Source organism: Furipterus horrens, unplaced genomic scaffold, assembly GCF_987537825.1.
Source record: "Furipterus horrens unplaced genomic scaffold, mFurHor1.1.pri manual_scaffold_1, whole genome shotgun sequence".
Taxonomy (NCBI): Eukaryota; Metazoa; Chordata; class Mammalia; order Chiroptera; family Furipteridae; genus Furipterus; species Furipterus horrens.
In genome coordinates, this window is record NW_028327171.1 from 173,493,892 (window position 1) to 173,511,161 (window position 17,270).

Sequence of the window (17,270 nt, forward strand, 5' to 3'; positions counted from 1 at the left end):
TGGATTTCAAAGCAAGGACAATAAAAAGAGACAAAGAAGGACATTTCATAATACTTAAAGGAACAATCCATCAAGAAGATATGACTTTGATAAACATATATGCACCCAACATAGGAGCACCCAAATACATAAAGCAAATACTAGAAGACCACAAAAAGGATATCAACAACAACACACTCATAGTAGGGGACTTCAACACTCCATTATCAACAATAGACAGATCATCAAAGCAAAGAAACACCAAGGATATACAGGCATTGAACAACACACTAAACCACATGGATCTAACTGATATATATAGAACTTTTCACCCCAAAGAAGCAAAATATACATTCTTTTCAAGTGCACATGGGACATTTTCAAAGATAGACCACATGATAGGTCACAAAACAAGCCTCAACAAATTCAAGAAAATTGAAATCATATCAAGCATCTTTTCAGATCACAATGCCTTGAAACTAGAAATCAACCTCAGAGGAAAAAATCAAAGACACCCAAACTCATGGAGATTGAATAACATGCTATTAAATAATGAATGGGCTAACAATGACATCAAAGAAGCAATCAAGAAATTTCTAGAAACTAATGATAATGAGCACACAACAACCCAAAACCTGTGGGACACAGCAAAAGCAGTCCTGAGAGGGAAGTTTATAGCAATACAGGCATATCTGAAAAGGCTAGAAGAATCTCAAATAAAAAACCTAACCACAATGCTACAAGAACTAGAACAACAACAACAAACAAAGCCTAGGGCAAGAAGAAGGAATGAAATCATCAAGATCAGAGCAGAACTAAATGACATAGAGACTAAACAAACAATCCAAAAGATCAACGAAACTAGGAGCTGGTTCTTCGAAAAAATCAACAAAATCGACAAGCCTCTAGCCAGTCTAATCAAGAAAAAAAGAGAGAAGACACAAATAAACAAAATCAGAAATGAAAGAGGAGAAATCACGACTGATACCTCAGAAATACAAATGATAGTTAGAAATTACTTCAGACAACTGTATGACAAGAAATTTGACAATCTAGAAGAAATGGACAAATTTCTAGAAACATACAACCTTCCAAAACTGAATCAAGAAGAAGTGGAAAGTCTCAACAGACCAATAACAAAGAAGGAAATTGAAACAGTAATCCAAAATCTCCCGGCACACAAAAGCCCTGGACCGGATGGCTTCACAGGCGAATTCTACAAAACATTCAGGGAAGAACTAACTCCTATCCTCCTCAAACTGTTCCAAAAAATCCAAGAAGAAGGGAAAATCCCAAACTCTTTCTATGAAGCCAGTATTATCCTAATCCCCAAACCAGGTCAAGACACAACAAAGAAAGAAAACTACAGGCCAATATCACTGATGAACATCGATGCTAAAATCCTCAATAAAATATTGGCAAACAGGATCCAGCAACACATCAAAAAGATCATACATCATGATCAAGTGGGCTTCATTCCAGGGATGCAAGGATGGTTTAATATTCGCAAATCAATAAATATAATACATCACCTAAACAGAATGAAAGACAAAAATCACATGATCATATCAATAGATGCAGAAAAAGCATTTGATAAAGTTCAACACCCATTTATGATGAAAACACTCAGCAAAATGGGAATAAAGGGAGCATATCTTAACATAATTAAGGCTATATATGAGAAGCCTGAGGCCAACATCATACTCAATGGACAAAAACTGAAAGCATTCCCCCTGAACTCAGGAACGAGACAAGGTTGTCCACTCTCTCCACTCCTTTTCAACATAGTGTTGGAAGTCCTAGCCACAGCAATCAGACAAGAAAAAGAAATAAAAGGAATCCAAATTGGGAAAGAGGAAGTGAAACTTTCATTATATGCAGATGATATGATAGTATACCTAGAAAATCCTATAAACTCCACTAAAAGACTACTCAATATAATAAGTGAATTTGGCAAAATCGCAGGGTACAAAATAAATATACAGAAATCCAAGGCATTTCTGTACACCAACAATAAAATAGCAGAGACAGAGACAAAAAAGAAAATACCATTTACTATAGCAACAAGAAAAATAAAGTACCTAGGAGTAAACTTAACCAAAGAGATAAAAGACCTGTACTCTGAAAATTACATAACATTGAAGAAAGAAATTAAGGAAGAAACAAATAAATGGAAGCAAATACCATGTTCTTGGATGGGAAGAATCAACATCATCAAAATGGCCATACTACCCAAAGCAATTTACAAATTCAATGCAATCCCTATTAAAATACCAATGACATATTTCACAGACCTAGAACAAATACTCCATAAATTCATATGGAACCAAAAAAGACCCCGAATAGCAAAAGCAATCTTGAGACAGAAGAACACAGCAGGAGGAATCACAACACCAGATATCAAACAATACTACAAAGCCACTGTAATCAAAACAGTATGGTACTGGCATAAGAACAGACATATAGATCAGTGGAACAGAATAGAGAGTCCAGAAATAAACCCAGGCCTCTATGGTCAACTAATCTTTGATAAAGGAGGAAGGAACATAAAATGGAGTGAGAAGAGCCTCTTTAACAAATGGTGCTGGGAGAACTGGATAGGGACCTGCAAAAAAATGAAACTAGACCACCAACTTACACCACACACGAGAATAAACTCAAGATGGATCAAAGACTTAAATGTAAGCCGTGACACCATAAAAGTCCTAGAGGAAAACATAGGCAAGAAAATATCAGATATCTCACGTAACAATCTCTTCACGGATACATCTCCTAAAGCAAGAGAAATAAAGGAAAAAATAAATAAATGGGATTACATCAAACTGAAGAGTTTCTGCTCAGCAAAAGAAAACAACAGCAAATTGAAAAGGAAACCAACCATATGGGAAAACATATTTGCCAATGACATCACAGACAGGGGACTGATATCCAAAATATATAAAGAGCTGATACGACTCAACATCAAGAAAACAAACAACCCAATTAAAAAATGGACAAGGGACCTGAACAAACACTTCTCCGAAGAGGACATACAGAAGGTCCATAGACACATGAAAAAATGCTCAACATCATTAGCCATCAGGGAGATGCAAATAAAAACCACAATGAGATACCACCTTACACCAGTCAGAATGGCCATCATCAACAAATCAACAAGCAACAAGTGCTGGCGAGGATGTGGAGAAACGGGAACCCTACTGCACTGTTGGTGGGAATGCAGACTGGTGCAACCACTATGGAGAACAGTATGGAATTACCTCAAAAGATTAAAAATGGAACTGCCTTTTGAACCAGCGACTCCACTACTAGGATTATACCCGAAGAATCTTGAAACACCAATTCAAAAGAACTTATGCACCCCTATGTTCATAGCAGCACTGTTTACAATAGCTAAGTGCTGGAAACAACCTAAGTGCCCATCTGTAGATGAGTGGATCAAAAAACTGTGGTACATTTACACAATGGAATACTATGTAGCAGAAAGAAAGAAGGAACTCCTACCATTTGCAACAACATGGATGGAACTAGAGAGGATTATGCTTAGTGAAATAAGCCAGGCAAAGAAAGAAAAATACCATATGATATCACCTAATACAGGAAACTAAAGAACAACACAGACAAAGGAACTAAATAGAACAAAAAGCAGAGTAGCAGTCAATAGGGGGGAGGGGAGAGGGAGAGAAGGGGGATAAGTAAGGGAAGGGTTTAATTAAAGAGCCTGTATGAAGGACTCATGGACATGGACAGCGGGGAGGGATATGATTGCGGGAGAGGGGGTGGGCTGGGTGGGGGAGAGAAATTGGGGGAAAAGGGGACAACTGTAATTGAAAAACCAAAATAAAAAAAAAAAAAAAAAAAAAAAAAAAAAAAAAAAAAAAAAATACACATTGCCTGCAAAGTTAGGAAACTGACATGGGATAAATGTTATTATTATTATTATTATTATTATTATTATTATTGAGATATAATTGACATAACATTATATTAGTTTCAAGTGTACATTTCACATTTGTAGAAAAAATTATTTTTAAATAGTATGTAAGTTACATTTTAAAATAATATATTCAATAATTATTTTCAGGTGAAGGATCTCTAAATGTAAAGTAATGCAGTTAATGGTTATTCTGGAAACACAGGGATAATATTTGTTATACTTTAGATTAATATTTGTACATATTGCTTTACATTTAGAGGTATTTTACCTACAAATGTGTCTGGAGGATTAAGAAAAGTACACTGAGCATACTATTTTAAACTATAAGCTACCATACAGTATAAACTTAAATTTATACTCTTTTCCAGCCTCATGGACACACTATATTTTATAGAACATAAACCATTTAACCTCTTTCACTGAAAATAAATAAATAAATAATAAATAAATACAAAAACAAAATCCCAGTAAGACAGTCCCCGAGACTAAAAATTTTTTAATGAGACCTCCAAATTGATCTGCAAGTTGATAAAGGAGGATGTGACTGTTGCTCTCTAGAGGTCTCCTACATCTCTGAGGGCTAAACTCTCAGCACGGTACCACGTGTATGGGCTGCTGTTAAAGTAGGTGCTAAGGTCTGAACCCCTCACTCTGAATATTTTCTCAAACCCAAAAAGGATTGTCTTCCTTGTAGAATATTATTAATATTATCTCCCCTTTTCTTTACCAGGAACAACTCTTCTCAAAAAACAAAAAAAGAAAGACTTAAGAAAAAAATGAAAAATATATTCCATAGGAATATTTCTTTCTAATATTTAGAAAAATAGGGAGGGCCTCATTGGGCATGCCAAAACTGGACTGCCAGGGCAATGTTTTAATCTTAAGATTAAAAATAGGTTTGTTGAGCTTTCTTTTCAACATGTTAGAGGATGAGCTAACACTGCCCTACATAAAGCATTGCAATGTGTAGATTTGCAAACATGACACGAGCTATGACCTCCTAAACAGCTATGGAGTCCACAGTTACAACTGTTATAATACATAAACAGTGCCAATCACTTTTAGGACAACTTTTTCATGATTATGTGGTTTCATTATTCTAACAATTTCAATGAGTATTTTTCCAGAGTACAGGTCTACACTATCAGTATAATGAACATTTTAAGTGATCTATAAAACCATAACTTCTTCTGAGCCCCCTAATTCAAAGTCATGTGGTTTATCCCAAAACAGTGTTACCACTGTGCTTGGAACTATTTCATGTGTGTTTCAAAGAGCTGAACAGTTTCTGCCAATGGATTCTGGGAAATGCTGCTTTTACAAGTGAGTACTTACCGGATTCCTATTAAATAAAAGCACACATTGTTAACAGTGAGACTTTAAACTGCTTGGTAAGCAGCCAGGAAGTTGGGCGTTATGGTTATTACCACAATACTTATTAAAGTCACCCTCACCCAAAACAGTGGAATCATTTGCTAGTCCCATAGCTCTTGGCATCCTGCTACTGTAGTTATTTGCATATCTGCTTCCTAAGTAGATAAACAGTATCCTGAACACTAAGATATTTTATTAATCTCTCAATTGCTACATATACAAGCATATAGTAGGTGCTCAGAAATCATGTTATGATTCAGTGAATGATACTAAACCCAATATCAAATATCTCACATATTTATTTGGTAGCTTTAACGGTTCAGAATTCAGCAAAGCACCAGAACAAATGCCTCCCCACCCCCTAGAAAGCACCAGAAGATTAAAGATCTTAAGATAGCCTCTGATGTCTCTAGGACGAAGTTTAGAAAAAAATTGAGTCATAAACTCTGTAAGGGTAGAAGACTTTTCTGCTTTGCTCACCTTGATATCCTCAGGACTTTATTGAACATAATAGATGCTCAATAAAAATGTGTTGGGGAAATGCCTACAGTCTCTCTTAACTTCATAGAGGAATGAAAATAGTTGAATTCAGAAGTAGGAACCAGAGTTCCTATAGATATAGATAGCTGTGACACATGCCAGCTGATGCCACAAAACACCAGTTGACCATAAAAATGTGTGGTCAAAAATGCAAAAGCATGATAAGTTTGGACCATTTCTTTTAAGAGCAAACAGATCTCCACTGTACAGCACAACAATTAACATTTGCATCAAGGATCCAGAATTAAAATAAAAACTTTAAATCAATCAATGTCTAGAATAATTAAGATAACACATAGGGCTATGATGCACTAAAGGAATGCTTCCATCAATTATTGTTCAAATTAAATATTGGGTGAGGAAGATGTTTGGAAATGAGTTCAATTGACCACATATGCTGGTTTGCTCTCTGCTCACAAATCCTCTCCCTACTCTTTGCCTCTTCTGTATGGGAATAAGAGAGAAGTTGGAGTATTTCTTTCATCTCTCTCCTTGCCTGCAATCTGGCAGTGGCATCTTTCTGTGATACCAGCTCCTTTCAGCTTCCAGTTTCAGCTTTTACCAAACTTATAGATAACTCCATTACCTCTCCTTCTCCTTCAAGAATGTGGGAGCCTATGGTTAGTCAATAGGAACCTTGGCACCTATTTTTGGCTCCCCTAAACCTTACCACACCTCTGCAAACAAGTCCTTTGTTAAATTCTCTTTGAAAATCCCAGTTGATTATGCTTTCTTTGTTCAATCAGAACTCTTTGATACACCATAGAATACACTCAGGTCCTTCTTACTTTATATAGACTTAGAACCAATATATTAGGCAGAAGTCACTTATCAAACCAAATTATCTCTATTTCCTCCAACCACATTAAAGTACCATGATAGGCTTAAGAGAGTGGTTAACGTGGAGAAGACAAAGATAATACATATATAACCATCAATGGCAAGTGTTTTCTCATTTCAGGAATACCTCAACCAGTGAACAAGTCCAGGCTGGCCAGTGCCTTCTCCACCTCTGTCAAGGCCACTTTAATATTTCTAAAAAGATGAAAAGTATTGGCAATTCTTGTCCAAATTGTTTTTAAATATTTGCATAGAAAGAAACAGAGAAATGCATGTGAGTGAGAGGAGGCAACAAAAGTTTCAACAGAGAAAGGTCATGGACCTGGCTTCACTCGTTTTCTAGTAGTCTACAGAGGAATAACCTGTATTTGGTGACTCAGAGATGCGAATATTATTAAGGGACGGAGTAGGGGGCATTACATGACCTTTCAGCACAGGTAGGCAGGAGCCTATAACCTGGGTGAGGGTCCTTGCCCACCCTACCTGGAAGAGAGGGAAGCATAGGGAATGAATGGAAAGAAGTACTGGATTGGGTTCTAATTCCAACTTTTCTAGGTGAGACATCTTGGTTAAATTACTCTGGCTGTCTTAAATGAAATAAATAAGGAGGATGAAAAATATTGTTTAATTCCTCATGAGACTGTGGTTCCAACTATATAAAAGTTATTCTAACCTCTTAGTGATGACACTTTTAGATTTCAAGTTTGGGGAAATTATTTCACTTGTCAGTCCTAAAAGGGGCTATCTTGTAAAGCTCAACCATTCTGCTAAAACATATGTCTCCTACTATTAGGAAAACTCTGATTTTTCCACTGGAATGGCAGTAAGTGGACTTGAGACTATTCTAAGTGACATAAATAATACCTTTGTGCACCAGAACTTCCAGGGTGTCATGTAGCATATATGTATTCTTAATCCAACTTCACAGCTTAATGGTTTTTTAAAGTCAAAACTTGTTCCAAAGTCCTCTTGGAGTATGATTTTTAAATCATGTGGAAACAGAATCTGAGCCAATATATTTTATTACAAATGAGGCTCTTTGATTTCTCATATGCTTTTGAAATATTATGTTTGTCTACCTTGTGAAATTCTGCTCTTTCCGCTCCTTGGAAAGCTTGGAAGACTCTTAAATAATTGTATCATTGGTACTTTCTGAATTCCACTAGTTGTGGTTTATTTCTGCTGGGTAAGTGTGTTCCCTACCTATAGCACTTTTAACTCTGCTCCTGAAAATTTTATTTTCTGCTGTCAAAGCCAAGAATTACAAAACCAAATTCTGGAATGAAATAACTTCATAGTTATTCATTATTAAAGAATTTTTATATTATACCAAAGTATTAGTATTGTTGACGAGATAAATTACAAAAAGAAGATAAGTTGAAAAGTCAGGGAGACTATATCATGCGTTTCAGAGTTGCTCGTTTATTCTATTTTATCCTTATAATGAAAGCACTCCTTCCTCTCCATTGGATTTTCATCTATAGAGCTGAGTTTTAATAGTATATCACAAACGACACAAAAGCAGAACAATCAATTGTGAGGGGGGGAGAGGGAGAGAGAATGAATGTGAATTATAATTGCTCCTTTCAAGGAAATAAAATCTTCCACAGAATTGTATCCATACTAAAATTTACCCAATTCCACATGAATTCTCAAGTCTGAAACACTGGCTGAATCTCACTGTTTCCTTTCAATTAATTTCCCTAGCCTACAATTCCATAACTCCATGCAAGTTGGTTAATATCTAAAAGCAAACATCATCTACACAGAGGAAGAAAGGGATAACATTCTAGGTGAAAGTGAAGTCACAAACAGACACAAATTTAAAATAATATTGAAATCTTATTTTAATAGGGGAAATAAAACAATAATTTTACAGTTGAATAAGTCCAATGTAGTATTTAAAGGAAACATATTTCAACAGAATTGCCAGAAAAATTAATCATTCTATATTTAATATACTACATTAGCATTCCAACATGTTAAAAAGTCTAATTTAGCAGAGGATTGCCTCTAAGTAAAAAAAAAAAAACGCTTTAATTTAGATTTTATTACATTTTTTATTTCTGTCAACTGGTGTGGTTACTAGTTTAAAGGAAAACTAGAAGTGCTTCTTTTTAAAGATAGTATTAACATTTGTTTCACAGAGACTTTTATATTTTATGGACAATAATTCTTTTACCTCCCAAATTTAAATCTCTTTTTCTGTAATAATTTTAAAAGATAGTAAATTGACACAAAATGTACAACATATAGAATTATAGTAACTAATTGGCATGCATGTATCACACACTAGGCAATGTGTAGAAGGTTTCATGTATATTATTTTAATTAATTTTTATGATACTGGAATTCCACAATGTGAACATGACGATCTCCAAGTAAATGAATGAGAAGGAAACTGTAGTTTAAAGAGGGTAAATGTTTTGCCAGGGGTCACAGAAAAAATAAGAGGGAGGTCAAATTCAAATCCAAGTACATTTTGTTTTCAAATCTCTCCTCTTCTTTATTTCCTCTTATAACTTAAAAGAGTAAAAGGTATACAACAAATGACCATATCTGACTTATTAGGACATAAATACTGGTTTCAAATATAAATACTAAGTCAGACGTAAGTTATTTCATACTGAAAACACTTAGAAACAGTTTAGTAAAATTCACACTCTACAGGTTTTTAGAGTCCTTTGAGACCCTTGTCCAGAGCAGTGTTTCTTAACCATTATTTTTTTCATTATGGCTTCCCGGAGGGGTCATTTTTTAAATCACCCCCCTATTAAATTTTAATACCACAAATATATCCTATGTCTGCTTACATATTATATATAGATATCTGTGCTTTATACATAAAAAAGAATACAGGTATTCTTTATTTTTTTGCCTCCTAGAATGAATTTTTCCCCTTGCAGGGCAACGAGAAAGCATAATCTAAAGGCTGTAGCTGTTTTTCTTTGTTATTCCAAAACCTCTCAATCCACCGGCTATTCCTTAAAATTGCTTGGGATTAGGGCTTTAGATTTTTAGCTTTAAGTCTTTCAGTGTGATAAAATGCAAATACATAGAAAATGTTGAACCACTATAAGCTATTTATATCTTAGGGTGAACAGAAGATGGAAAAGCCAGTGTGATAGGGAAAGAAAGTGAACATGAGGGCACTTCCTGCTGGAGCGGAGGGAGGGAGAACAGCCTCTGCAGCTGAAATGCTTGGGTCACAACTGTGCTTCAGTCTAGTCTTGTTGAACATATTAACATGAAGTAAGTCCTTTAAGATGCTAGCTCTCAATCATGCTGAACAACAAATCTTAGTCATAAGCCACCTTAGTGAACATCACCCTATTGATTAATGTGTAAATATTAGGTTTCCTGCCTGTGAAGAATTTGCTGTTTGGTTCCTTTCAGAGCTGTTTGCATATTCCCAACTGCTACATGGCCAAGAACAAGAAAGTTTATGTAATGTTCCAAAGAAACTGCTCAACACCACGGCTCATTTTAACCCAGGTATGAATAGAAGACAGAGATGAATTCACAAATACTTCTTTCACATGCTCTGTAAAATATAACTTTTCATTCCCAGAGGCTAAAATGGTTTTAACCATTGATGTAATTATAGCTCACAACTATAATTTAGAGTTAGCTCTGGTTGACTCTAAATTCACACAAGAAAATAATTCACTCATCTTATTGGAACATGAGAGTAAATAACTTCATAAAACTCATATAGTGCCTGCAATCCTGGAAAGTAGGATAAATCAAAACAAATCAACAGATATTTTAATAATACAACAGCAATAATTGTCTACCGTTTACTGGTCACAAGCTTAAATGTTCAAGTACCAGTTCATGTTTATAAATATTTCCTATTTAATCCTTACAGCAATCTTATAAGATAAATATTTGTGTCTTCATTTACAGAGATAATAAATGCAGAAGGATGAATGATTTTCCTGAGACCACTCAGAACTAGAGGAAGAGGAATTCAAACTCCTGTCATCGTGCTTTGCCACCTCAGCCTCAGTGAGATTATCTTAGTGAAGTAATGGAAAGACTCAAGTCTGCAAACTCTTAATTTCCAATCAAATGAAGAAATCTTGGGCAAATGAAAAGGTAGAGGTAATGGATATGGTACATAATAAATTGAGATTTTGCATGTGAGAAGCTTCCGTGTAGATGATCTCAATTGAAGGATCACTTTTTAAAGTAAATGTCTCCAAGATGGGTATCTGTCAGAGTTTTCTGACTTGGAGGGCTGTGCAACACATGCATGTGCATCAGGACCTTGGTAAATCATAAACAAAATGGTGGCTATTGCACAGAAGCACAACTTTCCAGAGGTCAGGACCCCTCTCCCAAATTGTCTGACTCACTCATTCCCCAACGATGACACTGAATCTTATGATCTGAAGGGTGCTCCCAAGTGAAGGGCTGGCCCTTGTTTAAAACTTGCAGTATATTTTATACATGTATATAGTGTTGTCAACATGACAAGATAATGAAAACTAAGAGGGCAGAAGTGAAATAACAAAAATAAAGTAAAACTCTAAAGAAATAATTTTATAGAGAAGCTATCATAATGGTTAGAAGTTGTATTGAGGATTTGGGACCTAAACTTGGGTCTCTTAATTGCTAGACCAGTATTTTCTTCAAAACAATATACTGTTACCAAGTAGAATAATAAATAAGCTTTAAATTACAGCAAAAAGTGACTCATAAAATATGTCACCAATTATAGGTTTTCTCTGAGCAGATCAACCTAATATTTAAATTATTTAAACACACAAAAGGTCAAAATATAATTTTTCTCTTAAACCACTAATATAGTTATGTTTATTATGTCCCAAATGGGTTACCAAATGTCCCTAAATAGTGGTTTTATGAATAACTCCAATAAAGGCTAAAATTTATCTCCCATGGGAAATGATGTATACAACTGGCCAAAGTGTAACCACTACAATCAAAGATGTTTTCACGAAATTTCCTGGAGATTTCACATGTTTGTTTTGCCTTTATTAACTGGAAGATTCCTCAACTCATCAAGCAACTTACTGACATAGTCTATCAGGAAAATATTTTACAAGTAAATAATAATCCAAGGCATAAAAGTCAGCCAGCGTTTCACAACATTAACTTAAGAGTAAAAGAAGCATTTTATCAATGGAACATTTAAAAGTGTTTATATAGCTTCCAGTGAAATTCTTACTTAATTATGCCCCTCTACAAAGTGAGAAATCTTCCTATATTGGATCTTCTTTGAAAGGTGTTGCCAGATTTCTATTAAGTCTAATGTATGTAAATGATGTACTTTAAAAGGTCTTATATTGTATAAGATATAGTTGTGAGTATTAGTAAACATACGCAGCACAGTAACACTTCACCTTTTCAATGTTTTATTATTGGAAACTAATTTTAAAACTGACAATCTGGGCATTTCTGTATATGTTAATAAACAATCATAAAATGAGTCCTTTTTAGAAGATCTATCACAGCATTTTAACAACATATGGAAGTCTAACATGTTTTAAACCAGAAATCATGTTAACATTTAGATCATGAAGACTCTGTTGTCTATAACAACTACTGATTAAATCCCAAAATATTGCCTCTTTAATTTATACACACAATTCCAAGATCATTTCAAGTTGCCAAAATTCACCTCTTAAAATCCTAGTAGGACAACTAATACCAATGATGGCACTGCTCAACACTGTGTGAAATCTGTACAAATCTGGAAAATCAGAGACAAAGCCAAGTTTACCTCCATATATATTTCCAAACACTTTAGAACAAATCTACCATTTGTTAAGTTATGTTACTTACCTAGAAGCATTTTTCTTAGCAATAGTCAATTCAGCCAGTCTGTAATTTCTGAATAACAAAAGTATCAAGATTTGAGAAGTACTTTAACCCGTCACACGTTTTATTACAGAGAGTGGGAGCCTTCACAAACTCTTCCTTGTGTACTAAGCCTGCTGGAGTACTGGAGCAGCTCCACTCCTTCACTGCGTACCTCTGCTGAAACTAACAAACAATACAGTGACTGTCAGTAGATACTGCCTCCTCAGCCTACAGAGCCAAAAAAAATCATGGAAAAGTAGGTTACTTCACTGGACTTGGAGATGTAAATTCTGAATTGATCATGCTGTTTCATTAAAATGCCAAGTAATGTTTTCTACTAAATGCACAAAGATAAAAATTCTTAACTTACACAAATAATTTTATAAAATCATGTTTAAAAATATATATCTACCCTCTTTCCCCAATTTTTTCCCCTCTAACACTTTAAAACATATTTCACTATAAACTGGCATATAAAGGATATAGGGTATGTTTCTTTATAAGTGAAGCAGATGTTCATTATTGGAAGAATGACAGCGATTTCAGATTTTCTTGGAAAGCAGAATTCTATTGCATTACAGGATAGAAGAATGGTAACAATAAGTAGCAGAAGCTATGGTACATGTAAAAGTGTTGCCTATCACAGCCCCAGTAATGCAATTGAAGGCAGAAGAAATTGCTAAATCACTCTGAATAGAAATTTCAGAGTGATGAGTTGTTGGTGTGAATAATTCACATGTCTAGAAGGATTATAAGGCTCTGTGTCATTGTTTATTGAGAGTATTTTCTTTCTTAATGATGAAGTAATGATGTGACTTACAATAACAAAAAAAATCTTAGATTTGACAAAATATGATGTTACTGGGAAATAAAATGAGCATTCCTAGTAGCAGCTATTTAAAAATTGATGATTAATGTGTTGATTTAAAGGGTGTTTTCATTGTTGTTCAAAGTATGGTTTGAACATTGTGTGAGGAATCACTGGAATGCCTGCTAAAAATGCAGATATCTGGGACTACCAGAAATTTATTGAATCAGTATCTTTAGTTTGTGAACCAAATTTAATGAAAATAGTACAACTGGAGGACTTTTAAATGTTCATTGTAATAATACATTGTATATATCTGAAAAAAATACCTATGATTCCAAATTCAGTAAATTGTTGTTATTGCCTAAGTAATTAAAACTATACAAGGACAATTCAGTGACCGTTTATTCCCACAGGAAGTTTTAAAAACCAAAACACAAAACTGCATAAATATTCCAGTGTAGTTTTGTGAAGGCAGAGAAAAAAGAAAAAAGCCAGAGGCAATAGAGGATGTGCATCTGACTGCATCTGACTAGGCCCAAGGCAAGTAGTGCTTGATAGGAAGGTATGTATACACTGTGAAGAACAAGGACACAGAAGCATCACATCTCCAAGACTGTGACACCAGCCCAGCACTGACTGGACTCCCTGACTAGTCCCCCATTGGTGTGAAGAGTTTGGAAGAGGTGATACCAGAAAGCCAAGACACAACTGACAGACTGGCAAGTCTCCCAATATCACTGAGCTTGTTTGCTCAGTAACCGAGTAGATTTATATGGTCCATTCCACTTCTTAAATATGTAAAGCTTAAAAACTTTTATACAAGTAATAGGGTGTGACCTCTTTCAAAGTTTTGTTAGGATAAGCCACATGAAAGCAAATGATTGATTAATCAAAGAAAAAGAGCATCTGTTATGGCTTGATTTGTGTCCCCTAAATTCATATGTTGAAGTCCCAACCTCTTGTATCTCAAAATATGACCTTATATGGAGATAGAGTTTTTACAGAGGTAATCAAGTTAAAACAGGGTCATTAGGGGTGGGTCCTAATTCAATGTGACTGATGTCTTTATTAAAAACAAAGACATCTGTATACAGATAAGGTACAGAAGGAAGACAATGTGAAGAAACACCAGGAGAAGTTGGCCATCTACAAAGTTAAGGAGAGAGGCCTGGAACAGATCTTTCCTCAGAACTCTCAAAAGGAACCAACCCTGCCAACACCCTGATATCAGACATCGAACCTCCAGAATGGTGGCACCTCGCTATGGTAGCCCTAGCAAACTCACGCAGGATCTTTACTTGGTGCTGGATATTAAGCATAGGCTAACTTCATAAAAGGGTTAAAGAGCTGACCATCACTTACTCTTTTACTAAGCAGTTTAAATAGCAGTAGAGTAGCTATTTTTTGAAGGTTACTTATAACTCAAATGTTTTCTGTTTGTATTTTCCTTAGTTTTTCCTAAGTCAAGTTAGTCATAAATTTGTCTATTTAAGGAGATCCTCATCTCCACCCCCTCAACAAAAAAGCACTTGCTTTTGGTTTTGTCATACTGCTCTATTTTTTCTTGTGTTTTCCACTATGTTTATACTTTATCTTTACTAACACTTGCTTCCTTACTTCTTTTAATTAATTTTATACATTTTTCTAGTTTTTAAGATGCATACGTGGCTCATTTATTTTCAATTTATGTGTTTTAATATTAAAACCACTGAAGAGCACAGTTTTGATAAAGTTTCCCTACCATTAACGTTTAGATAATCTATCATTTTAGATTTCATTTTCCTATTTTCTTCTTACTTGATGGTTGAAAGAACTGAGAAATAAAAATAACAATACATCTTTTATTTTGTCTTTAGTATTAATGAATTTAGTTTACTACAAATTTAAGTCATCATTTTAACTATTATTTAGACATTAACTATACATAAAGAAATTAGGGTACCCCCTGGAGACATGAGAATTGCTTAACTTTGGAGTTTTAACTTTTCAATTCTGTTTGGTGTATTATTAATCAGCTTTCAATGGTCTATATGTTTATAATTTTATAGCAAAATGGCAACGATTTACCTACTAGCACAGTGTTAATCATTGACTTTCATTCAAGGAGAGAAATTATTTAAAAAATCTACCTCTTGAAATAACCTGTCATTATCATTTAAAAGCATTAACATTTAAAAGCAAGAGTCAGTTATGTGTCAGGCACTCTTTGAAGTGCTTTATATTCAATTCTCACAACAACCATTGTACAGATGAAGACACTGACACTAAGAAAAAAATAAGCAAATTGTCCAAGGTTGCGGATCTTCCAATCCAGGGCTCCTTCTAAGCTCGCTCCCTATAAAATCCAGTGAATTGAGACAGCAGGGATTTCCAGAGAATATAAAATATTTCTTTTTTTCTTTTTTGGAATTGGAAACATAAATCATTTGTAAGTGAAAGGAAATCTGTTTCAAAAAAGCAAGTGGTCCTTTTGTTTCTCTTACTTTTTTTCCCTTTGGGGGAGATTTTAATTTTCTGTCCTTTTCAGGGAGAACAAAAGTACTTGAGAGTATTTCATTTTGAACTATACCACTATTTCAGATGTTCCTATCATGATAAATATTAACTTGTAGCAGCACATCTTCTGTATTAATTCAAAAATTCTTACACTTAGTGTCTAAAATACATGCAAAATTCTTTAGTAGCATTCATTTTTAATATTTAGTGCTTAGTTTTTATTTAAGACCCCCTAAAGGCATTAACTATTATTACTTCTGGTAAAAATATGCTTAACTGAGGAAATACTGTAGCATAATCAGCTTTTCAATTTTCTACAAGTACAGCACTCTGTGGATAAAAGATAATTGCCATTAACCAGACTACCACTTACTTCAATAGAGTGAATATTTAGGGAGTTACATGAGTTCTAAGTTTGAGATCCAAAATGGACCCAGAAAAGAGAAAGAATAAAAAGAATTAAAACTGTTGTATGAATGAAGATATTCGTTATATACTAAATGCTAAATAGCACAGAAATGGGTGTGTCCATTTTATGAAATATTATAAAATATATATAGTAATATAGGAAAATGTTCTATATATATCAAGTGGGGGGACTATATAGAAATGAACATAAAATAGAGGTCTTATATGTAAAAGAAGCCTATTCTATATCTATGTGAGTGTTTGTATATGTGCAAAACTTGTTAATATTGCAGGTTAATAGAAAATTTTACAGTATTCTTTATTGTTACCATTTTTGTACTAAACTGAAAATAGAACTCATTTTAAAATTTGTAAAGGGAGAGATTTGGCTATTTAAAAGAAAGCATAATTTATAAGAACCTGGAGGTAGAAGTAACTAATTTAGATGCTCTCACTTACAAACCTCATTAGGTAAATGTTGAGAACTAGTCAAGTTCTCAAGTTTCTTTTGGGCCTAAATGATCCTCTAATTGGCATGGAGTAAGATTATAGACCTGGGTATGTGGAGAAAACACAGGCAGGAGATTCTCATTGATCACTGTTACAAGTGCAAATGTATAGTGAGTAGTGTGAAATAAACAAGATAAAAGGAAGTGAGGATAACAGTAATGCAATATTTATAGCGAGCTTTAGTCAATAATCCCCACAACCACTCCATGATTCAGTCTTCTCACCTGTAGTATAGAGAGGACTGTTGAGAGCCTGCAGAGAAGTGATACAGGGAGTCCAGACTATGAATAGGCTCGCATGCATGATTTCTTTTAAGGCATTAAATCTTTTTAATCACTATGGAAGCATTGCCATTTTTACCCAATCGTTAAATTTATATGAAGGAAATAATTTACATGTTGAGAAACTAAGGCTCCCCAGAAACCTTGTATAACATGGCTCTCATTAAACTATTTACTACCAATGTCATCAGAAAATTTCCATGACAACATCATGACATGTAATTAACATGGTTCAATCACATCTGATCTGTGGACAACTGGACATATC

The 17,270-nt window shown here is 34.4% G+C and overlaps 1 protein-coding gene across 2 annotated transcripts in view; it reads right to left on the reverse strand.

Moving 5' to 3' along the window:
* The window catches only part of ZNF385B (zinc finger protein 385B), a 378,085-nt gene that overhangs the window by 174,310 nt on the left and 186,505 nt on the right, over positions 1–17,270 (reverse strand). The window contains exon 1 of one of the 2 annotated variants that reach the window (XM_090268154.1): positions 12,479–12,608. The exons of the other annotated variant lie outside the window; for it this stretch is intronic. Within the exon in view, the coding sequence (XP_090124280.1) occupies positions 12,479–12,488 (10 nt within the window). The 5' untranslated portion in view covers positions 12,489–12,608. Of the gene's footprint in view, positions 1–12,478; positions 12,609–17,270 lie in introns of those variants that run through there. 2 annotated transcript variants of the gene reach the window in all.